General features: G+C 43.1%; 1 protein-coding gene across 1 annotated transcript in view; it reads left to right on the top strand.

The window, feature by feature from the left end:
* Positions 1-18544, top strand: part of DTD1 (D-aminoacyl-tRNA deacylase 1) — a 28379-nt gene extending 9835 nt beyond the window's left edge. The window contains exons 4-6 of the mRNA XM_076334793.1: positions 4861-4958; positions 15956-16132; positions 17932-18544. Coding sequence (XP_076190908.1) covers positions 4861-4958; positions 15956-16111 — 254 coding nt within the window. The 3' untranslated portion in view covers positions 16112-16132; positions 17932-18544. The remainder of the gene's footprint in view (positions 1-4860; positions 4959-15955; positions 16133-17931) is intronic.
* Positions 18545-25078: the final 6534 nt, after the last annotated feature.

The raw sequence follows: 25078 nt of genomic DNA, 5'->3' as shown, positions 1-25078 counted from the left end.
GCAGCTGCTTCTGATAACAACATCACCTTTGCAGTATGTTTGAAAACTTGAAGATGAGGGTCTGTGGTGGTCCACAAGACGTTTTGGATTAAGACCAATAAAGGGATTTTGGAACGTGTGAAGGAATTCTCCCTCAGTTGGCTTTTTAAAACCTTTCAGAGAATGAGGTTGCTGAAACTGAAACCTGCACTGCCTTTTATATTGTGGTGGTTGCAAGGCGCTGAGACCCTTCCTGTCTTTGAGGGAAGGTCTGGAAGAGAGAGGCTATAGGGGAGAGCAGTGTTAACAGACATTTCTGTTTTAAGTACTGTTTCCATCAGCTGTAAATCTTAAACTTTCTGAGCTGTGATTCACCTTGACCTGGGGTGACCTTGGGTCAAAAGACTGGAAGTTTAAGTATGAGGGGAATGGGAGGGAGCTGTTACAGAAAGATGTCCCGTGACAGTAGTTCTGATGCCGAAACAAGATAGAAAGTGCTTGTGACATGGGAGTGCTTTGAGTGTTCTGGTAAAGGTGGGGGGTTATTTGACCACTTTATCAGCCTTTGAAAAAAGGGTCCTGTGAAGTTTACTTGTTTTTTTTAGGTCCATACATGTATGGGAAGTGCAAAAGATGGTCCTTTTCTGTGAGTAAAGTACAGCGGAGGGATGATACGATATGTAGAGAGCTATTTGAAAAGTTGTGCTCCCACTAATAAAGTTTAAGATGGTATTTTTTGTTTATTATTTTGTTAAAGACAGATGCATTAATTTTGACTGGTTTGTGTGATCAGCATAGGGGTACATCTCTTTCCATATACACTGAAAGTATAACAAAAACCCTTCTAGGAGCAGCAGCTCAAGTAGCGTCTGCTTGATCTTCCTGAAGAAGCAATATAACCACTTTCTAAGCATGTCAGTAGATCCTTCCCTCATTGTCTGCATAAAGGTTGAGAGTCTTGTTTTATTGTGCTTGTCAGATGCAGAAACTGCTTCTGTGCAGGAAACAATTCTGTGAGATTCCTGCACTGTGGTTGGTATTTGTTCTCTAAGAGACTCTTACACATTATGATAGCTAGACTTCAGGTGTGCAGATACAGCTAACCAAAAGCAAGCATTCTTCAAGCTTTTATTTCTCAACTGAGAGTCATTTATAGGCATCTCTGAAAATGTGTGCCTGCATGATTCACCAGTGAAACCATAAGCTACAGGTTTAGGAAAAAACTACCTGGGTTTTCTCTGCAGGTTCTCATCTATCGTGGGTGGCAAAGGGTTTGAAAACTGTGCTGGCAAATTATAATCACTATTTTTTTGATTGCTCTGACATCTTTTCTCAGTGGGATCCTTTACATGTTCCAGGCTCCTGCAAATTTATAAAATGAGAACAGATCTTCTTGATTTTTTTCACTTGCTTTGTAATACTTTTATCTTGTAAATTTTCTGTTATTTTCTGTAATTATTTAGTAACGCTTTTCTTTTTTTTTTTTTCTTTTGCACCATTAGCTAGCATTCAGAACACATTGATCCTTTCCTGAAACACCGACAGCTTCATGGTATCTCTGTTTACCCGATTTACCCAATCAAGTCAGCTGCACCTTTTTAAAGCAGTAACTGTTGATGTGCCAGTACCTTCTGATGTGCCATTCTTTGATGCCACCACAGCCTCAGAGTACCCAGAGGGTACTGACCCTACAGTGGAGTTGTCAGATGGGAAGATGTTTTCACTCCTGCTGTAGTAGTTCTTCTTAAGTTATGTGGTGCAAAGCTGGTCTGCACACACACACAAAGGAGCACAGAGGCAGGCAGGGGAAACCAAATTCTGGACTCAGAGGATCGCAAACCCTGTCTGGGCCCCTCCCAGGGCTGTCCTGGGGGACCCTCAGTCCCATGGTCCAGGTGTGATGCCCATCCTGGGGAGTCAATGGGAGTGGCTCTCCGGAGCACCTTTCAGACTGAGGGAGGTCACTGCCTAGAGATACGCATGCAGGAGGAGAGCATTTCAGGGTCGCACAAGACTTATTATGGGATGTTTATGTGAGAAAGCAAAGGCAGGGAAAGGGGTGAATCTAGGTAATTTCAGGAGGAACAAGCATGGGAAAATAAAGGGATACGGGTATAAAAAGGGCCAGCCACATGTAAGCAACGGCTGGTCAGTACGCTTGTGGCCATGCCCTGTGCCTGATCAGCACAGTCTGCCTTGTCTTCTTACTAAAGTCCATTTCTAACTGTTTTCCTGGGTGAGGGACCCACTGTTTTGTGTGCATGTGTGTGAATGGGGGTCTGAGTGCAGCAACTGGAGTGGGACTGTGGGTCCGAGGCTCGTGTCTGCGAGTGAGGGTGAGTGAGCAAATACACAGCAGGATGAGCTGGCGAGGAGCTGCGGTGGCCAGAGCTGAGTCTGGGGGTGTGTCTCTGAGGGTGAGACCACAGGAGGAACTGGCTTCTGGAGGGACTAGAGGAGTCCTGGCCAGCTGCTGAAGAGACTGGGGGTCACTAGGACGAGACCTCTGTGTGTGTGTGTTTCTAAGGGTAAGATGGGGGGGAGCCAGCAAACTGCCAGAGAGCTGGGGGGAGATGTGTGCGCGCGCGTGTGTGTGTGTGCATGTGTGCGAGGGGGTCTGTACCAGCAGCTGGAGCAGGGCTGCAGGCCTCAGGGACTTGTATCCCCAGGTGCCAGCATGTGGGGAGGCCAAGATCCATGGGCAGCTACTGGGCAGGCTGAGTGTCTAAGCCCAGCTGCTGGAGGGGTCTGCATTGTATATGTGTACATATTTCCCACTATGGACCTTCATCCTGATCAGCCAGTGAGAGGTTCAAGGTGAGGCTGTAGGTGCTATTTGTGTTCATGTGAGTGCTGAGTGTGTCTGTTGGTACCTGTGCAGCTGGCTCTGTGTGTATATATATGCGTGTGTGTGTGTGTGTGTAGCATACATGTGTTTGTGCGTGTGTGCCTACTGGGAATACATGCTCAGCCTTGCTACTGTTGGGACCTGGGGGTGTGCAGCTGTGGCAGCCATGCCTTTGTCAGGTTTCTAGATTGAACACCCGTAACATTTCTCAGCCCACATGAAACATTGAAGAAGGTCGATTTGATCAAAGGAGCCTGCGTAGAGACAGCGAGCTGGGACACTGGGCACGCATTCTCTTCTGCCACCTCCACTGTGGGGCAGAAAACGTCTGAGGAGTGCAGCTGGTAAAATTGTGCAGATTTTTGTTCAGTAAATCACATTCCTTTTCATAGAATTACTTCCTCTTGCCCCCTTCCCATTGGCGTTTCTGTTGCTGTGACTTCAGTGATCAGTCCAGGAACCCTTTCCTTAGCCGCTGGACCATTGCCAGCAGCCTCTTGTGCAGTGCTATAGTTTTTGGCTTTGCCAGAGCTTGTATCTCTAGCTCATGGGGTGGCTTGTGGCATACAACCTTTGGAAAAGCAGTTGGGCAGTAGATCTGTTGTGGTATGGTCCATACGTGTTGGACAGGCCTGAACATGCCTTTTCTTTTTCCTTTTTCTTTTAAGCAAATACCAGACTTCTGTCTGACTTACAGGACGTGACAGGAAAAGACTGAAAACTCTTCCAGAGCTATTTGTCCCCAGTAACATGTGTGTGAAGAATCAGAACAGTTTGGTTTGACCTCTGTTCAGTCAGGGACATCATGTGTTGCCATGGAAAGCTGCTGTGTAGCTATACAAAGTCTCATGTAAATATTCCCAGTGGGTGGTTGCTCCACTGAAGTTTGAGCCTACAGCTTTCAGCATGTTCTTGCTCACTGTCCGAGGTGGTACTGGAAGTGGTTTTGGTTGTGCTGCTGAGCAGGCTCCAGGCCTGCTTTCCCAGTAGGTGAGACTGTTCCAGTCTTTCGATAACTGCTGTCTGCTTGCTGCAGTACACCTTTTTCTCTTCCATGCATTTGTATTGATATGGTAGCGTCTGTTCTTGTTGCTGTCCCTACAGGAAGGTCTAGAAAGCCTACTCAGGTGTGCGGGACAGGAGAAGAGAATATGTGGGAGTGAGCAGTCAAGTAGGCTCAGCCAGGGGTGGGCTGAGTTTGAGGAGTAGAAAGCTGAACTAGAAAAAATGGAGCAGGGAAGTTTGCACAAAGAAAAATGAGATGTGAGGAGAAGACAGCATACAAAGGGATGGCTTTTGTAGACTATACAGCATAAAAAATGTCATGGGTCTGTTGTGATGGAAACTTCTCAAATGCTTACCAAAAATGTGGTCTGTGCCTCAGCTGGTGTGCTAATAAATGCCATTGATGACAGATGACATAGATGTTTCTGATTTCAGAAGGGTATTCCTGTGAAGTAGGCAGGGTTGAGGGAGTAGACACTGTCTTGTTTTCCACCCTTTTTGCCAAACTGTCAAAGAACGGCCTAGGTTGCAAGCAGGAATGTAGAAATTGCTGTAGCAGATTGGGGCTGAGCTGCACACCAATGTCCCCTGCTCTAGAGTATTCAATGTTAAATGCTTCAGAGTAGTCTTCAGGTCTTTTTATCTTTTGCTTATATGTAAGATTTCTTCAAAACATCAACGGGTTAGTTGGACTGGATCCCTAGGCTTAGCTGTTAACATCCTTTAAAACTTCATCTCCTGCCTGTGAGAACTATCCTGCCTATCCTGAACTATGAGCACCTTGATTATCTGTAGACTTGCTTTGTTTTGTGGACATTTCTGTACTTCGCTGCGTATTTATCATCTCTGAATGTCAGACCACATAGCTGGGTGCACATAGACTGTTTTTTTCTTAGTAGCTTTCTGCAGTTTGTTAGTTGGCTGTCCTTTTATGTATTTTTTTTTTTCTTTTTAGTAGCACATTTGGTAAAGATGTATGAGTTATCCTTCCAAGAGCCCTCAGCACTTCTTGTCTCTTCCCTTTTCAGATGGCAAGTTTGGTGCCTACATGCAGGTACACATCCAGAACGATGGTCCTGTAACAATAGAATTGGAGTCTCCAGCTGCCACTGTTGACCCTAAACAGGTAAGTGAGCCAGAAAGTCTGTCTGGAAAGGATGGATGTATAGGCTGTGCCACCTCTGCAGGTTTGTAGCATTCCTGTTATGAAGCAGCATAGCTTTCCTTAGGCATGAGGACCTTGTGCTTCCTGTGCAGCCTCTGAAAAGTTAAATAATTGCATTGTTTTCTTCAGTTCCCTGGCCTGTTGATAGCTGCCTGCTGTCCTGGTAAAGGTTGTGCATGTATAATGCAAAACAGCTTTTTTACAGTTTATTCTTGCTCATCATTAAAGCTGCTGTTTAATCATGACTCATTAACTATGTTTTTAATGTGTCTGGACCCCTTCCTTTTTTTTAGTGCAGTTTCTTGTCATTTGAGGAGCTTTTGCATGTGGGTGGCTGGCTGGAACTGGAGACCTGCCTCTTTGTCAGCAACAAGAGAACAGCAAATTTAAGTTCTGAATTTAAGTCTGGGGTGGAGAGGAGAGTTAGCTCTGCTGAGGAACAGCACGAGCTATGCTGAAAAAGAAAGGCAGCGATGAGGTTTTCTCATCCTCTAAACACAGCAGTGACCAACTTTTCCAGGCTAAACGAGAAGGGGGAGGGATTGTTATTACCAGCTGTGCTTCAGCGAGGCCACACCAACCCTATTTGTAAAACACTTCACTTAACCTTGTTAAAATTGTTATTGCAGTTTATAAGAAGGACATGAGGGAAGAACCAGGAACCTACAAACCTGTTAATCTAACCTCAGTACCTGGAAAAATTATGGAGAAGATTGGTGCTATTGAAAGGCATTTAAAGGACAATGCAATCATCAGGCACGTTCAACATGGGTTCACGAAGGGAAAGTCCTGTCTAACTGATTTGATATCCTTCTATGATAAGGTCACCTGCCTAGTGGATAAAGGGAAGGTGGTGGATGTAGTTTTTCTGGATTTTAGTAAGGCTTTTGAAATCGTCCCTCACAGCATCCTTCTGGACACGTCGTCCAACTGTGGGATGAGCAAGTTCACGGTGCGCTGGGCGAAGAACTGGCTGAAGGGCAGAGCTCAGAGGGTTGTAGTGAATGGGGCTACATCTGGCTGGTGACCAGTCACCAGTGGTGTTCCTCAGGGTTCAATTCTAGGGCCAGTTCTGTTCAATATATTTATCAATGATCTGGATGCAGGAGTTGAATGCACCATTAGCCAGTTTGCTGATGATACCAAACTGGGAGGTGCTGTTGATTCTCTCGAGGGACAAGATGCCTTGCAGAGGGATCTGGATAGATTGGAGCACTGGGCAATCATCAATGGCATGAAATTTAAAAAGAACAAATACTGGATTCTGCACCTCAGATGGAGTAATGCCGGGCACAAGTATAAATTGGGAGAGGAGTGGCTGGAGAGCAGCCCTGCAGAAAGGGATCTGGGAGTGCCGGTTGACAGCAGGTTCAATATGAGTCAGCAGTGTGCCCTGGCAGCCAAGAGGGCAAACTGCATCCTGCGTGCATCAAACACAGCATAACCAACCGGTCAAAAGAGGTGATTATCCTGCCGCACCAGCATTGGTGTGGCCTCACCTTGCGTACTGTGTGCAGTTCTGGGCCCCACAGTTTAAGAAGGATGTGAAGGTCCTTGAATGCGTCCAGAGGAGGGCGACAAAGCTGGTGAAAGGGCTGGAAGGAATGTCCTATGAGGAGCGGCTAAGGACTTTGGGCTTGTCTAGATTGGAGAAAAGAAGGCTGAGGGGCGACCTCATTGCTCTCTACAGCTTCATGAGGAGGGGAAGTGGAGAGGGAGGTGCTGAGCTCTTCTCCCTGGTATCCAGTGATAGGATGTGGGGGAATGGTTCAAAGCTGGGTCAGGGAGGTTCAGACTTGACAGAAGGAAACATTTCTTTACTGAGAGGGTGGTCAAACGCTGGGACAGGCTTCCTAGAGGGGTGGTTGATGTCCCAAACCTGTCAGTGTTTAAGAGGCATTTGGACAATGCCCTTGGTAATACGCTTTTAACTCTTGGTCAGCCCTGAAGTGGTCAGGCAGTTGGACTAGATGATCGTTGTAGGTCCCTTTCAACTGGAACTAAACTGTTCTGTTCTATTGTATTGTATTGTATTCTATTCTATTCTATTCTCTTTCTAGCTGTAGTTTGTTCCATGTACAGTGATCCTACCAAATTACCTGTCCAGTTGACCAGCAAGATAAAATCACTTTGCTGATCGGGTCTGTCCTTGAGTCGCCATCTGACCATCACTCTTCTGAATTAAAAATCAGACATTTGGGTTTTTCAGCCAGCCGTGTATGTTTGTACCTGCTCTTTTAAAGCCTGCTTATAGGTTCTGTGATAACTGCAGTGCAACTGGTGGCTGTAATTCGTGGGAATTATGCATCTCCTGGGAATTCTGCATATCTCAAAATATCATTCTAAAGGCATTTGGAGCCTAATGGGAAAAGAGCATGGGAAAGCCTAAAGAAGCATCCCTTGTTGCCTCAAATAGCTAAGGTATCTTGGTTTGGAGTTGGTTTCGTCTTACCTCCAAAATCTGTTTTGTATCCTTTTGTGATGTTTTAGCCCCTGAAAGAACTATATCTGGTCCTGGTCTTTCTTTCTGTACCCTCACAGCTTTAGCACAAAGAGTTCTCAGCCCAAATTGTGCATAATTAGCAGCAGCAGCTCTGTCTTTGGAGTGAGGAATGACTGTAGATGTAAGCACTCACATCCCTACTTGGAGGAATTGAGCTGCTGCCTGATTTGTCTGCAGAAAGCTGGATGGCAGAGAAACCGAGTGCTTTGATGTCCCCTTTGAACTGTTCATCAATCCCCAAGAGAGTTATGGCCCACTGTTTTCAGGTGCTATGTTTGTGGTATAGACTTGTTAAGGCTGAGGTTTAGTTGTGGTATTTGTGGCGGTATTGACCTTCTGCTTTTGCCACTCCAGCTCTTTGTGAAATAGGAAAAGACATGTTTCCTCCATGCCACCAAGCAATATTTACTGCACAAAGTCTCCATGCTCTTGCATGGCTCTGTCTCAGGTGCAGGTGACCATATCCCTTCTATAGCAGCATTTGTTGTAGCCTGCAGTTGAGGGCATTAGTGGCGGGATGGGTGGCAGCATTGTGTCCTGCTGCCTGTGTCTATGAGATGGTGCCCCGTGGTGTCTTGGTCTCTGGGGCAAAGCTGGTGACCAGTCTTTTTTGCTCAAGCAGTCTAGTGGGAATCATTGGTGTAAGGGTAGGTGGATCACTGAAGGATGGCACGGTGCAGTTTCTGACTGAAATGGAGAGCACTGAGAGAGCTTTTACGCCTCCTGTCCCGTGTGTGGGTGTAAAATAACCCAAGAGGAATCACCAGGGCATGCCGGATTTTGCAAGTTTCCATCTTTTTCTTGGGGAACCTTCGCTTGTTTAAGGGTTTTGCCCTCACAGTTGCCTGCTTTTCCCAACTGACAACACCTTCCTGGTGGCCATAACACAGGCTTGAAGACTGGGAAGGATGCTGGTTTTCAGACTTTGTCTGGCATGAATTCCCTGTTTAATGTGAATGATTCTGCTTCAGTCTTGCCTGCTGATTGCCTTCCTTTCTTCCTTAAACCTCATTCTTCATCAGCAAAGATAAGGCTTCTTGTGCAGGGTGTGCTTAGAGCACTGTCATTTATCCTAAGGTAAGGTTACACCAAGTATCTTCTTACTGAGTCTGTGTCTGGACCCTATGAAAAGGAGGACAGACAGAGTCTTTCTGTGGGCTATCTGAGTGGGCTCCAGACAGTCCTTATATGAGAATAAGAGTAATGTAAATTTGCTTACCTTCCTTCTGCAGTGTGTTGTCCACACACATTTCATGAGCCACCCTCAGTTCCAGCTCGTTGCAACTCCTGATGTGGGGGATTCTTGTTTGATACAGAAATGGATGAGCTCTTACAGTGACACAGACACCGATAAAGCAATCCGGCCATGTGCGCTTTGGATGCACAAAGAATTTAATCTATGCCACGTTTCAAAGAACCCCATTTACTTGAAAATTGGCAGCTCTTTTAGCTGTTACTGGGTATCTTTTCCAGCTCATACTGGGACCTTAACACACATTGTCGGAGGCACTCCTGTTTCTGACACTCTTAAGCATCCTTTCCTGATATTATTTGACATGTGCACCATCATCTCTCACCCATCATACAAGACGTGGGATGAGGAAGAACCAATTTAAATTTGTCATTCTCTTCTCTTTTCCCTGCCCGTTGCATTTTTTTTTTTTTTCTGTCATACAGTCTGTTGATTTGCTTGTAGCATGGGAACCTAGGGCTTAGAGATGGTGTGTTTTTTATCTTTTTGCTTTCTGCTTTAGCGAGAAGAGATAAATAAACCATCTTGCAGCGTTTAATGTGCTGTTAACAGAAAGAGATTAGACAAATAATTGCTGATGAATAGCTCTTTTATGTCATTGATGTGACAGTGAAATACCTCTTTTTTTGAGTGATTGTCTGTGGTTGTAATTGGTAATCTGATCTTTATAATTCCTTGGCAATGTAATTAGTAAAAATGCATTTGGATTAATTAATCCAAATGTATTTTTATATTCCTTGTACTAGAGAGGTATAAATAAATCACAGTATTAATAAAAAAAATTAATAAAAAAAATGTCCTCCTCATACAACAAATATATATATGTGTGTGTATATATATAAAAAAAAGTGTGTGTATATATATATATATTTAAAAAAAAAAGAGAATATCCCAGCTGTTTGTGAAACCTTAGCAGGGGAAGCTACAACAGTTCAATTTGTTGTGAACTGTTCAGTTCCATTGTCATCTGATTTAATAGTAAGCAAATGAATTGAACGTATGAAGTAAATCAGAAGATTCTTACACCAGCAGTAGTTAGTGATTGCTGGGCCTTTTCTGAGGACTTGTGATTATTTTGGAATTTGGACACGTGAATGGAATAATTGAAAAAGAAAAAATAGCTGGCATTTAATTGAGCTTGTAAAGCACCTTTTTGGTAAGTCTGATGTACAAAAAATTCTGCTTGAGAGGCAAAATAAAGCCACGGATTAGAAACTGGATAAGAAATGTGAAAACAAAAAGGTATAAAATGGGAGAAGGCCAATATATGCATGCAGTGATTCTGTTCTGAGTTCAATTATAGTGACTACATTTCCTACAGTCTTTGAGAGTGAGGGTAGATCAAGTATTGCTCTTCACTCTTGGCTATGATGCAGAACACAAGGATTTTTCCTAATGTTCTAGTACAAATCATAAGCATTGTAGTTTCCAGTTTTAACCAGTGAAGCAATTTTAGATAATTCCTTTTGACCCTACATGCATCCATTTGGATAATTACAGAGGTCAGCGCTAAGAGTGTAGCAAATTTCTGTGCTGTCTTGAAGAAGTTTGTTGTGATTGTTGCTCAGATTAGGTTAGCTATGCCCAGAATGCTTTGCATGTTTATATTCTGTTTTGGGGAAGGTTAGGGCGATGTACTTTGTATTTTTTCATAGGAAATTGTAGCTAGTAGAAGTAGCCAGAGAGAAATGGAGGAGGAAGAGGTTTTAGAGGGTGCCTGGGGAGGTGGCATAGTGACAACTCAAAAAAAGCCCCTTGGACGTTGAAAGCATTACGGATAATTATGGAATTCAGATTGGAAATATTCTGTGCATTTTTATTTCTTTTGCTAGGGGAAGTGGCGTAGCAGTTTCAGTGTTTAATGCGTATATTCTAATTAGATGCTGAACTGATCTCTGTGGGCCCATTTGTTCCATTACTGTGCAGAACGAAATAAACTACATTATATTTTAAACCATATTTGGAACTGGACACTGTAGTGGGAGGGGTAAGAAGAATGAAAGCATTGGAGCAGATCTTTGTTACTGAACCTACCTGTGTCTGTACTGTAAAGCAGCACGCACATGCTTCGTCCATACGAGGAGTAAATAATAATGTAACGCCCCTTGGAAATGTCAGTGTTTTGAATGAGAGAGGAACTTCTCAAGACTGACATTTAAGTAACTTACATTTTTAAATGGCAGGAGGATCTTGATTATAGAAAATCCATTAAACGAATTCCACATAAATATTCTATTATTTATGCCTTAAAAAACTTCTCATAACTGTGTAGCCAGAAGTGATTTCTTTCCTGAATGTGGAGAAACCCCAAATCTAGTATTTTAACTTTTCTATCACTTTTCAATTAGAACATTTTAATATAATGTAGCTGAAGGTGTTTTCAGTTCTCTGAGTATGGCGTTGCTTCAGCTTGCATTTTCATTTTGGGGAGGGATGGGGATTGTCTTGGAATTGTGTGATCAGTAGCACGGTCCTGACGCAGCTGGTATCAAATATTTTATGATATTAAACTATGGTAAATGACTGTACAGTGAGGGCATCCATCTGCAGCGAATGGATTTTTCCTATTATCTTTGAATTTGTTTTTTGTCACCTAGTTTTTCTTCCTTCCCATGTGAACATATGCACCATTATGAGAAATAAACTACAGTCCTCTCCTTGGCACCATCAGCTGACATTTTTTCTTGATGCTGTGTTGCCAGCTTTGATGTTTCTCTTCTTCCAGTTGCGCTGTTTTTGAGCTTACTTTGAAGAAACAAATCCAAAACCTCTGAGTTAATTTTCTTATACTGAAAGTTTTGGTGAGGAAAATGAACCAAAGGGAGCTCAACTGGTTATCTATATCACTGGTGATAAAGAGTGATTGAGGAAAACGAGTGGGGAAGCCATGCAGCTGATAAACTGCTTGGCTAGGGAATTTTTCCAAGACCCTGGACAGCAAGTTAGACCAGGCTAACTGATGAAGGGCTGGTAGCGCTTTTCTTGCCTCAGGCTTTGGCCCTATATCATGTAACTTCATTGTGTGCTCCTCATGTTTCTTCTAGGAATGAAATGAAGTATATAATTCCTTGCATGAGCTGCTCATTGGCCAAAAGGATTGTGTCCAATTCTCAAAGAGAAAAAAGCTCCTAATAACACTTTGATCGTAAGTCTAAGGTATAGACATGTGAACAGGAAAAGGAAAAAGTCAGATGATCTGCCATCTCCTTAACAGATTGTGAAGACTACCCTTCTTCTGTCACGACCTTTCTATTGATTTATTTTTGCAGTAGACCTCTGATAATAATTTTATCTCAGTGTTATCATTTGCTTAGTGGCATTAGTATTAAACTGCTAGATTTGTAATGCTGTACAGCAGTTTGAAGGATTGGTCTCTTCCTGTCCTTAAAGTTGTTGTGATTTATTTTTTTTTTTTTTTTTTTTTTAAAAGATTTGAAATTGTAGCAGCTGGGCACACCACTACGGAAATTTAAAACATACATCTGCAGATCTTGTTGTGGTTTGACGTTCCAGAAACATGAACATTGCCACTGATTTTCCGGCAGACAGCTAACAAAATAATTCTCTTGTTGGTGTCATTCACTTCTTCCTGCTGTTATTCATGGCTGTTGCAAAAGGAAGAGCTGTCTCTGGAGCATCAGTCAACCCCTGTGTACACACTGATCACAGAGAAAAAGGAAAACAAAGGATATGTTTCTGTATTCAAGAAGGTAGAACTTCAAGGCAGGCTGACACTAAGGCATTTCTGAATGTGGGAAATTAACTTCAGCAAAACAAACAACCTGGAGAATCATTAGCATTTTCAAGTGGGGGACTTGGTGTGCCAGTTTGTTTGCATATTTTTGCTACAGCAAATTGATTGCAAAAGTTATGTGATGTAGTATTACAGCTGACATAATGGCAGACATTTCTACCTTGGTGAAACCTTCTTTCACAGTGCAGTCTAGCTTTCCACTGTAATTATTTAATTTTTAGAATTTCATGTCTGTGGTGTACTATTAAATTGCATCAGGCTAGAATTTGTCAAAGAAGCTGTCAACCCAAATGTAAATTTTGACCTTTTTCAAAACTATTACTCTATATGTTGGTCAATCTGTTGGGGATGAAGCAGTGTCCACATAGTTTGAGATTATTAGTTCATCGGTAGCGTCTCAGCAGTGTAAAATATCGGTGTAACAGTGGGAGAAAAGAAAAGTTGCCTTCTGTGGACTGAGGACTCTTGCATTTTTGTGCATGGTCACGAGGGAGATGGTCTTAAACACTTGAGATGTTTCAAGATTTTTCTGACTTCTTTCATGCTTCGGAAATTCAGCAGTTGGGTCAGACCAGCTATTGATCCTGAAAGCACAGATTTTAATTGCTGGCAAGGGACCATAAAGGACTTCTTCTGAACAGCCGATCGGTTTGTGGGCTTTGGTTCTGGCCAAAGTTGTAACACAAAGTGATTCCAGGGTACTGTGGCTTGAGATACAAGGATTGACATGTACAGGTTTACATTATGTTCCATGTGAGTTTTCAGCTGGGTGGATACTGCTGTCAGATCATGCCAACCTGGGAGTTGTTCTAAATATTCCAAGCTTATTCCTGCTCCTGTTTTTTCTCCATCTATTCAAGATGTTGCCCTGTGCGAAAGAGATGTAGCTGAGTAGTCATGAGTAGAGCTTTGGGTCTGCTGCAGAGCCAGGTGTGAAGATGGATCTGGATTTATCTCTGCATATCTGCTGTTTTGTTTGCCCTCTGCACTACATTGTTCTCAAACTAATTAGTTACAGAACTAGGTAACTTATGAGGTCCTTTGTGATAAGTATACGTCATAACTTTGGAGACCACCTGTTGCATACTGTTTACTCTAGGATATGAATGCTGCTCCTATTTCTACAGAGAATATGGTCCCCTTGTACATCAGACTATATGTACACATATATATGTATTTATAGAACTATATATAACTATATATACTTCAGAAGTCTTAGTGAGCATGCTATTTTCTCCCAAGACCATGTTGGAAAATGGCCAGTGTAGATGTGTTTAAAATGGCAATATGACATTTCTGCCTCTATATATAAATTATATATGAACAAATATACATTATGGATGTGGATTCTGTATTGCATAAAACAAGGGTCACAGCGTGAATACACTACTGTTTTTCATGTTTTGAAAGTCCGGGGTTAGCTTTATTGGGTCAGCTCACAGCCTTCTCAAAGATAAAGGTAACTCAGTTTAAACTGTGTGTCATGTGTCTTAGTCTTTTTCTTCTTTCAGGTAATAAGAAACACTAGTTAGAGAGGAGGGGATATAATGTAATTCAGTAGTCACATTATTTGCAGAAACAAGGAAGTTTCATGGAGTTACAAGTTACAGCGCTACAAGGTAACAAATTTTTTTCGGCATCATTATTGTCGAAAAAGGGTCACTGCTAGGAGCCTTGATGCTGCAGTAAAAGAAAGGGGTACAGATTGCAACAGCTGTTGATAGGTTTGTTGCAGCAGGTTTGACTGTGGTTTGGCTTGGTGTTGGGGGGTACTTTGCAATTACTGACTGCTAGGTTGAGGGCCAGTGAGGAATGATGAATATGCACTACCTGCTCACGTAGTTATTTAAATGTGTACAAATTTTTATTTTGAAACCTAGGAACTGTGTGTTCAGGTCTCTGCAGCCTGCAGCTAATGTAGTGTGCCTTCCCTCTTCTGGTACATTGTTGTACCATGAAGATCATTGAAACCCCAATTCTGATTTCAGCAGCTGGATGACCCCAATACCATTTGCAAAAATAAAACCCAACTGCATAGAGACCATGGGAATACCATTAATTAAGGTTGAGTACCTTTAATACTAAGGGCTCACAGACTTTTGTTTCCCTTCCTGCAGAGGCACTCACTTTCTTCATTACCTTTAGCATTCATGTGCTGTGTATATAGGCTTGTTGGCAGAAGAGTAGTGTGCATGTTGTCAGACATGAGTTAAAATATTGCCTGTATCATGCCCAACATGTTTGTTACATCTATGCACGTGACTTGAGGACTGGATCATGCCAGACGAACAGATACATCATACTCTGTCATTTCACATAGTAAAAATAAACTATTTTTAGTTTTGAAATAGCCAGCTAAGAATATTCTGTGTTAGGCTAGAAGTCCATGTGTGCAGGTATTCAAGGACGGTGTGTATACGTGGGATAAGGTACAAGGGGATGCTGTGCATCCTCCCAAGGCTCTGCAGTCTGTACTCTTAGCTCTTAACTGACTGGGAGCTCAGATTTACATCTTTGTATGCATCTTCCATGAGCCTGTCTAATTCATAATCAACACACATAATCTAGTTTATTTTATTCTATGAAGATTTCACCTCAGAAGAGATTTTCTGGCCATGAAATTATGATTTATGACTAGTGGGCTTTATCTTGGGGAAATTGTGGAAGCAGCAGAGAAAATCAGTAGATTACAGAAATTATCCAAATGGATAAACTGCACAAAGTGTAGTGATTTAAGTATGTAGTGTCCCCAAAACTTACTGCAACCTGTTTCTCTGAAAAATGGGAAAGAGATGTGGAAGTGACAGCTATGTGCAACTTAGTTTGACTCGTAGTCAAAACTGCATTGAAAGCATTTCTACTGAGAGGTGGCAAGGCAGCGTTAGCCAAGGGTTTTGTCCAAGGTGATTTGAAATGGTTATCTATATCCTAGGTGATGCTAAGGCTCATATATCTCTTTCCCTGGATAAAGAATAAAATAAATCTATTCTTGTGTGCTGGATGGACGAACTTGGGATACATCTGTTGTCAGCAACTTTGAAACTACAAAACTGCCACTTAGGACCCAAACCAGAACAGGAGTTTGGTGGAATCCAGCTCCCCCTTTTGGTCCTTGTGTTTTATTCTTTTCCGCGTTTGCGGATTGTGTTGGACAGAGAAGGAACGCTGGAAAGCAGAGGATAGTCCTTTGAATATGTGCACTTCTCTTTTATACTCAGGGGGTGATCATGTTAGCCTATGATGATAATTCGCTGTCTTCTCCAAATTTCTGAAAATCTAAGGCTTGGGCTTTTTTTTTTCTTTTCTGTTATGTTGTTACATGTATTGGTGTTGTGAATCTGAGTTGCAAGTTTTATACAAATGCTCACATTTATGATTTTTTAGAAATAGTCTTCTGAAATTATTTTATTCCATGAAGTGTTTTCTCGCTCTCCTTACTTTGTGAATAGCTGACAAAACTTGAAAAACAGCAACAAAGAAAAGAGAAGACCAGAACCAAGGTGCCCTCTGAGTCAAGTAGAGAAAGAAATGCCCCCCGTAACAAGGATGACCCCAGCGCAAGCAGTGGAGCAGAAGGAGATGTGTCTTCAGAAAGAGAGCCTTAGCTCATCCAAAGCAGGCCTCAGGTTTGGCTTTTCCACTCCTCTGTAAAGCTGTGTCCTCCTGCTTGGCAGTTTCTAACCCTGGGTGCTTTACTGAAGCAGCACATGCAGAGAGTTGCATTAGAAGTGCTGAAAGGTGAAATTCTGGTAATCGTGCTGGTGGGTAACCTCCGCTTCTATCTGCAGTCAGCACACCAGAATGTAGAAGTAGGTGAAAACCTCTTCCCAGCTGTGTGCTCGGCTGGAGGTGTGTATCTGTGAGTCTGGCCCAGCACGACTGTTTCCAGGTTGACTCAGGAAATCTAAAATTTTGGTCTTAGAACACAGCAGTCACTTAACTCAGAATCCTGCTTTGTATTCTTCAGAGCAGAGACACATGGTTGTGTTTCTCACTCTGTCTTTACTGAGCAGGCAAGTCACTCTGGAACAGCCCCCACCATTTGTAATACCCAAATAACACATAGTCCCCAGCAATGGAAGTGGAAGACATTTTAGAAGTTGGAGACAGGCCAGAACTGCAACTTCTTATCATGGTTCCTACCCCTCCCTCCTCAGTTTGTTCTTTCCCAGGATGACTTGATAGCAGGCTATTTCATATGCCTTCACCATCTAACGAGAACATTAGGCCAGGCATTGAGAGCCAGACTTGCTTGAATGCAGTATGAGAACTGGGATTTTCTCTCCCTTCAGGCACTTGACCTGCAGGATGTGCCTGGACATGAATGAACGGAATTAGACTGAATATAGACCTGAATCCTTTGTCATGGATTATCTACATATGTAGATATGTATTTATCATACTCTTCCAGTCAGTTTTAAGTCTTCAGGACACAGCTTTCATTGCCTTTCTTCCCCCTGCCCCCCAAAAAAACTACATTGCTGATTTTGAACTTTCAAACATGTCTAAGCTCTCAAGAAAGTATTATTTCCCTCATCTTCACATTGAAGCCCTGAGCTGGCTATGCAGTTACATTATTAACAGCTTTGCAAAGTTAGGGTCTAACCTTTCTCTCATTTTCCTATCCCTAGAGTTCAGTCTGGCTTGTGATTTATACAATTCAATATCACGCATTGCTCAGAAAGTTGCTTTTTTTAAAAAAAAAATCCATTAATTTCTCTGGTGGTCAGACATTGAGGATGATTTCTGTTTTATAGAAGTTTGTATTATCTATGTGGTACTAATATAAATGAATTTGCATAAGGCTTTGAATAGATTTCTGGAAATATGGTAGTTTGTTTTGGATTCACCTGGAAAAGGAATCAAAGAAACTTTCAAGTCCACAGGCTTTTTAGGCTGGCCTCATGGAGGGAAGCTTCAAGACTGACGTGAAATGGTTCTGTTCATTAATTGGGTTGCAGTCAAAAGTGGATTGTCATATCATACAACAGCTGGAATCACATGAGTTCTGCTTGGTGCACCTTTCTGTTTTAATACTGGAGATGAGCAGGCACATTGGGAAGAGGAACGTGTTCTTAGAAAATAAAGTGAGGGTGTACTATTTCTCAGCAACTGTTGGCCTTGCTGCTATGCTACAGGAATGCAAGGTTTCCCCCACTGTGTCCGGGCTGCGTGTTGAAATAAGAACATTTCAGAGAGCAGGCATCTGCAGGCCTTCTAGAGTGGTTTGGTCAGTCTGTCCTTTCCAATAGCATTTGAAATTCTAGGGAGCTGAACATTTCTAAAATGTGATATACTGATAACCTAGCATTAATTTGCATGCTGTGACAATAAGTAAAGATACTTTTCTCTATGGTTTTTGAAGGAATCATACTCTGTTTCTACTCTACTTATAGTAATGTTCCTGTTTGTCTGCCTTCCGCAGTTTCTCGTACAAAAGCTCAACTGGATTCTTGAAGAGAGACCCAACAGATATTCACCTCAGCACCACTCTTCAGTGACTTCGGAAAAGAATGGAAAATGGGAAAACAGAACTAAGACATTAGAAACCTATATCATTCTGTATTGAAACAACCAAAGCAATGCTATCAGATTCAGTTGTTAATGTGTAGTATCAGTAGTAAAAAGGATTTGTAACATTTTTGTGTATGTGTTTTCACATGACTGCTGAATAAAGGGTGACTGTAGGCAGATTGTAGCAGAACATTCAGTACATAAGCTCCATTTCAAAGATAAATCAGGGTTTTTCCTTAAACTTACACTTGAATTCTGAAAATTATCCAAGCAGGCTTGTGTTTTAATTCTCACTCTATGGTGTGATGTGCTACCTGTTTCCATGGCAGCGTGTAGATCTGTGTATATTTTGGTATATTGTTCAGCTGCTACGTAACACCAAGTTAGGCAGTCCAGTCTTTCTGCATGGATTAAGTTATTAGAAGGAGAGATCAGCTGCTAGTCATTTATCATGTGGAACACATCTGTCTTGTAAACTTTTTTAAAAACAGAAAAGACTTTATTAAACAAATGATGCTAGCTGAGTGCCTGTTGGTGTTTGTGTATTGCATTCCCTAAGATACAGCGATGTCTTTAACAATGTGAGTGACACAGAGCAAAAGTTACAAGCCAAGAAACACCTAGTAATGTAACTCATCCACCTCTCCTTTGGAAGTTTGGAAGTCAGGTTGCTGACCTGTAATCTTTGCTCTTTCCAACACATCTAAGTCCTTTAGTTACTTTATGGTGGCCATCAAAATGCCGCAGCAGCTGGTCCACATACTGCATCATGCGCCTGCTGACGTTTCTGTCAGATTCATCAGAGGCAGAACAGCATTTGGAAGCTGCCGGCAAACAACAGGAGCTGAGAAGCAGCTGCAAAACTGCTCTCCTGTGGGTGCTAAAGCCAAGGAAGTTTCAGGGGAAATGAAAGACTGCAGAGCGTTACGCCTTTGACTTCTTTCAGAGGTGGTGGTGGTACCTTTTATACAGGATATTCTCCAGGCCTGCCTTGGCCTTATGGTCTTCACTAGCCATCTGCCGTGGCCGCCATCAGAGCCAGGATGCTTACTGCATAACTGTCTTTACCGGACTATAGGGCTAACTCACCGATGATAGTTGTTCTTAATCCAAATGCATATCATATTTACAATACTGCAGACACTGCAACCACGGTGGTGTTTTTTTTTTTTTTTTTTTTTTAACTTTTGTCTTGTAGCTTTTTGCTTCTAACTGCTTGTTTAGTAAAGCATCGGTCAAACCAAGACAGGAGAGTTTTAGAACTGCACCCTGACATGGCTTTTTAAAATACATGAAGCTTAAGTAAAGATTTGGCAACCACACATCTAGAATTTATCAAGAATAGTGAATAGCCAGGATAGGTTAAAATGTTACACTTAGTCTTGCCTTTAAGAACTTACATCATTTTTCATCTGGCCATTACATGGAGTTTAGCTTGCCTGAAGTCACAGCCTTGTCACAAGCAGTGCTTTTTCACCTCCAGGTACACGTGTTGTGTCTTGTCCCTTCAGACTCTCCCTCACCTGGGACTGGAGCCTGATGGGCGGTTGTCAGATTAGTGCTTAACTGGCTGCAAAGGGCAAATTCCTCTCAGGTGTTGATATGTTGTTGACCAACCAACCTTCAGACCTATCTCATCTAGCTTAAGTGTCCTGCTTGCTCCAGCATGTTTGAAAGCTTGTCTCCTGCTTTGCAACTTGTTCTTAAGAAGATAATGCTGTGAAGAAAGTCCCACAGTCTCTTTGCATCCTAAAAGGCAAGCTGGTAGAAGCCAAACTAAAAAAGAATAATAAAGGTTGGAAAGAAAAAGTATTACAAATACATCACAGGGGAGGCACGAGGTGGTGTTCTAGCTATGTTTAAGCAGAAATAAAGGGCAAAGAAGTGGTGGCTGCTGATCAAAGATGGGGTGACCTGACACTTGGCTCCCTGCTCAACCACGCGTTCTCTGAGTGACCGGACTACGTGGTCTTTCTGAGTCTCTCTAAGCAGTAGCGTTTTCCTGCCTCACGTGGGAGATGTGAGGATAAGCTCACCATAAGCTGGGATGTGGTCATGGCCTGCGGTGATGGAGGCCTGGGAACTGGAAATACCCAGGAAGGCTGTATGCTTTGGACAGATGCTTCCTGTTGTCCTGTGCCCAGCGTATTTTCATGCGCCGTGATTTGTATCAGGATTCAAGAAAAACCCAACTAGCCACGCCCACTTTGTTAAAAGTGCTGTTTACTTTAACAGAAGTTATTGCCCTTTCTACTGGCAGCAAAACTTTTCCAAGTGCATTAAATGGCTTAGAAACTTGGTATCTGTCCCATGGCTTTTCCTGCTTGTAGCGGGCTGTAAGCAAAAACCAGGAGACTTGAATTCCTGTATCTGTTCCTCTGCCTGGTATTTCTTAGGCTTGGTTGGTTTCTAGTGCCTTGGTGAGCTTTTGTTGTCTGTTTGTGAAATAGGTGAGGTTTTTAGTTGGAAGGAATGTTACTTATTTTTTCCTAAATGCTGAAAATGACCTTTTTTAACAATAAGGCGTGTTTGTTTCATATGTTTATAAATTGTTAATATTTTATATAAAATATATTTATATTTATATATGATATATAATATAATAATATAATTATATAAAATATGTTATATTTTATAACAATATTAATGAATGATAAGTTGCTGCTCATTATTCCCTTTTCTACAGATTTAGACTTACAAGCTTTTCTCCATTTTCCTGTCCCAGCTCACAGAGCAGTTTGCCAGGGTTCACTTCTTTGTGATTTATGGGCTAGAGTCAGAAGATGACCATCTAATGTTTGCTAGCTATAATAAAGCAGCTCCTGATTCAGAGACCCTGCAATGTCTGATCTCCAGCTGGCTGGAGGGCACACTGGCTGCCCTCGGGTTAAAGTCCTGCAGGCAACACCTATATGGTAGACATTTTGGGGAGCGCCCCAAAAATCAGTGTCCTGTGGCCATTCATCTTTGCAATGATGCTTCAAGGATCCTGGTCAAATCTTTCAGATTCCTTTCTGCTTCCTCCTGTGTTGGTGCTGGTGTCTCTTTGCCTCGCGCTGGCTCGTGAACTCAGGCAAAAATCCTCCTCTTCAGTGAAATGCCTGGGGAACTTCTGAGTGCCATGAAAATATTAAAGATGACAAGCGAGGGTCAGTATTACAGTCCTCAAGCAAAGAAACCACATTAGTCTATCGTTTCGTTGTGGCTTCAGTTGTTCCCAATTCAGTATCATTTTTACAGTCTCTATACACCTACGGTGTGGTCAACAAGTGATTTTGCCTTTACAACAAACGTGCATAAAATTACAGAAAATATTCTTGGTGGGATTTCTGCAAACACCTGGTAGCGTTGTATGTGAGCGAGGTCTGCAAGAAAGTCATGTTGGGTTTTCTCATTTGAAATTCCCAGGAGGTATCTGGGAGACAATCTAAATCTGAACACAGATATTTTCCCTAACTGTTTAAAGTACTAGCTAACAAGGGAGTGTCCGCAAACCATTTTGTCTCAAAACTCTCACTTGGACACTCCACTGCAGGTCCTATTTTTCTTCCAACCTTATTTTCTCAACAGAAGACTCCCCAAGGAAATCTCCCTGGTAAGAAGAAATTATGCTAGGACTCCATTGAAAATTTACTGCTAATTTTCATTGACTGCTATAACTAGAAAAGACAATAATTATAACAGTAAAGAACTGTTTTGTAGGCGTTTTGCAAACATCTCCATTCAGATACTGAATCTATGGACTACATTGCTTTAAAAAGTAGGAATTTAAGAGTGGAACAGTCAGAGTAAGTGATGCTTCTACAAAGCTATCTGGAAAAATGATTGGGTAATTTTAATTTGGTGTGTAAATACAAATGAATTAAAGGCAAAATAACGTATGACTATTGATGTAAATGCTCAATGGATAAGCTCACAGTTTCCAGTTTTAGAAGCTAGTGCAGACAATGAATTAAAAATGGTCTGATTTACAGAGATGCTAGTTCCTGGAGAATCCTTGTTTAAACGTGTTGGCAGTAGCTCCCTCTCTCTGCTCCAATCTGGTGGCCGTGTGATGACGAGATTCAGTCTCAAAATAATTTACTGCACTTTGCTGAAATACACCTTCCATAGTGTAGACCATAGTTCTTCCACTGGACCGGGGGAGTTCCAGTGCATTGCAAACCACGCTTCAATAGCACGCCAAAAATGAAGTCTAGCATGGCTGGATAGCGGTGCAGGGAAAACACTCAGGTTCATTTAGGGACTTGCACTTAAAGCGGATCTGCAATCCTTTCAGTGATCAGAGAGCTATCGACTGAGCAGAGAGAGGCACAGTTTGCAGAACAGGAAGGAGGGCAGAAGTACCTCTTCATGGTGTGGTATAGAAAAATACAGGGCTCTGAGAAAGAGGGAAACCTGCTCTGCTGGCAGTAAGGCTGTTCCCATTCACTACCCAGCACCCTCGCTCTGACTAATGGAGTTTCCATCTTGCAGCACTTGCACAGCAAAGGGGAGACAGACCTCCTGGAGCAGGTTTTCAGCTGGTGAGAGGTGTCTGCTCTTCCCTGGCTGCTGGTCCATACTGAGCATTTCCACACTGTCCTTAGGAATGTCCATTTTCAGTTGATTTTGTGCTTGTGTGGTTAGAAATGCTTAGCCGTCAACTCAGCTGCATGTAACTATGGACCCTGCAAGCAACAAAGGTTTGCTGACAATTAAAAAAGAGCCTCCTAAACTTTTTGCATCTATCTGGTTGTCAGTGAAAGTGAGATAGAATCATAGAATAGTTTGGGTTGGAAGGGACCTCTAAAGGTCATCTAGAATCATAGGATCATAGAATCATTAAGGTTGGAAAAGACCTCTAAGGTCATCGAGTCCAACCGTCGACCCAACACCACCATGTCCACTAAACCATGTCCCTAAGCACCACATCTACACGTCTTTTAAATACCTCCAGGGATGGGGACTCAACCACTTCCCTGGACAGCCTGTTCCAGTGTTTAACCACTCTTTCAGTAAAGAAATTTTTCCTCACGTCCAATCTAAACCTCCCCTGGCGCAACTTGAAGCCATTTCCTCTCGTCCTATCGCTAGTTACTTGGGAGAAGAGACCAACACCCACCTCGCTACAACCTCCCTTCAGGTAGTTGTAGAGAGCGATGAGGTCTCCCCTCAGCCTCCTTTTCTCCAGGCTAAACAACCCCAGTTCCCTCAGCCACTAAGTCTGAGTCTAGTCCAACCCCCCTGCCGTGGGCAGGGACATCTTCAACTAGATCAGGTTGCCCAGAGCCCCGTCCAACCTGACCTGGAATGTTTCCAGGGATGGGGCATCCACCACCTCTCGGAGCAACCTGTGCCAGTGTTTCACCACCCTCAGCGTCAAAAATTTCTTCCTTATATCTAGTCTAAATCTACCCCCCTTTAGTTTAAAGCCATTTCCCCTTGTCCTGTCTCAAGGGGCCCTGCTAAAAAGTTTGCCGCCATCTTTTTTATAAGCCCCCTTTAAGTACTGACAGGCTGCAATAAGGTCTCCCTGGAGCCTTCTCTTCTCTAGGCTGAACAACCCCAACTCTTTCAGCCTTTCCTCATAGGAGAGGTGTTCCATCCCCCTGATCATTTTTGTGGCCCTCCTCTGGACCTGCTCCAGCAGGTCCATGTCCTTCTTGTACTGAGGGCTCCAGAGCTGGACGCAGTACTCCAGGTGGGGTCTCACCAGAGAGGAGTAGAGGGGCAAAATCACCTCCCTCGACCTGCTGGCCACGCTTCTTTTAATGCAGCCCAGGATACGATTGGCCTTCTGGGCTGCAAGCACACATTGCTGGCTCATGTCCAGCTTTTCATCCACCAGTGCCCCCAAGTCCTTCTCAGCAGGGCTGCTCTCAATCCCTTCATCCCCCAGCCTGTATTGATACTGGGGGTTGCCCTGACCCAGGTGCAGGACCTTGCACTTGGCCTTGTTGAACCTCATGAGGTTCACATGGGCCCACTTCTCAAGCTTGTCCAGGTCCCTCTGGATGGCATCCCGTCCCTCTGGTGTGTCGACCGCACCATTCAGCTTGGTGTCATCTGCAAACTTGCTGAGGGTGCACTCGATGCCACTGTCTATGTCATTGATGAAGATATTAAACAGTACCGGTCCCAGTGCGGACCCCTGTGGGACGCCACTCGTCACAAATCTCCATCTGGACATTGAGCCGTTGACCACTACCCTCTGGATGTGACCATCTAACCAATTCCTCACCCACTGGACAGTCCACCCATCAAATCCATACCTCTCCAGCTTAGAGAGAAGGATGTTGTGGGGGACCGTGTCAAAGGCCTTACAGAGGTCCAGCTAGACGCCATCTGTAGCCCTTCCCGTGTCCACTGATGTAGTCACTCCATCATGGCAGACCCCTGGCAGGAAACAGAACAGATGGTGTGAAAATACAAACTAGTTGTCTGAAATAAGGCGTGAAATCCTAAGGCTGGTCACTTTTCCATATTCTGGAGTACCCATTCATTTCCATGCCAACCTCAGTTTTATCACAAGTAACGCTATTCCCAATGCCGTAAGAGGAGAGCACCCTATCTCCTCCCCAATCCATGGTTTGCTAGGCTAAATAAGCCACATCCTAATCCTTCCTATGAAAACTGGCCTCCTGTTCTCTTGTTCACCCTGGCATAAATAGCTCCAAGCTGAAGTCTTTTAAAGGGATGAGGAGTCAGGCTGAAGCTAGAGGGGTTGATGACAATGTCCCTGTCCCTGAGAATGGATCATGGAAATGCTGAGCTGCGGCTGACCTTGGATTCCCACACCCAGCATGGAAGGGCTGATGGAGCAGGTATAAACCCAGCCAAAACCCCACTGTTTTCCTTGTAACTATATCATGCCATTTATTGGCACGGGATGTTTTAGGAAGCTACAGATGTAAATGGGACCAAGATCAGAGCAGCATAGCCTTGGTAGATAAGAGATACTGGGGGCCGGAGACAGCCCACGGCTTAGCGGGGTCTGAGCATCTCTGCTTGCACCATCTGGGACAGATGGTGAGGGCAGGACGCCTCCATGTGTGCTAATGCCTTCCCGTGCAGGC

This window comes from Aptenodytes patagonicus, chromosome 3, assembly GCF_965638725.1.
Source record: "Aptenodytes patagonicus chromosome 3, bAptPat1.pri.cur, whole genome shotgun sequence".
Classification (NCBI taxonomy): Eukaryota; Metazoa; Chordata; class Aves; order Sphenisciformes; family Spheniscidae; genus Aptenodytes; species Aptenodytes patagonicus.
The sequence above is the reverse complement of the archived record's forward strand: the minus strand, read 5'-3'. Positions and strand labels throughout refer to the sequence as shown.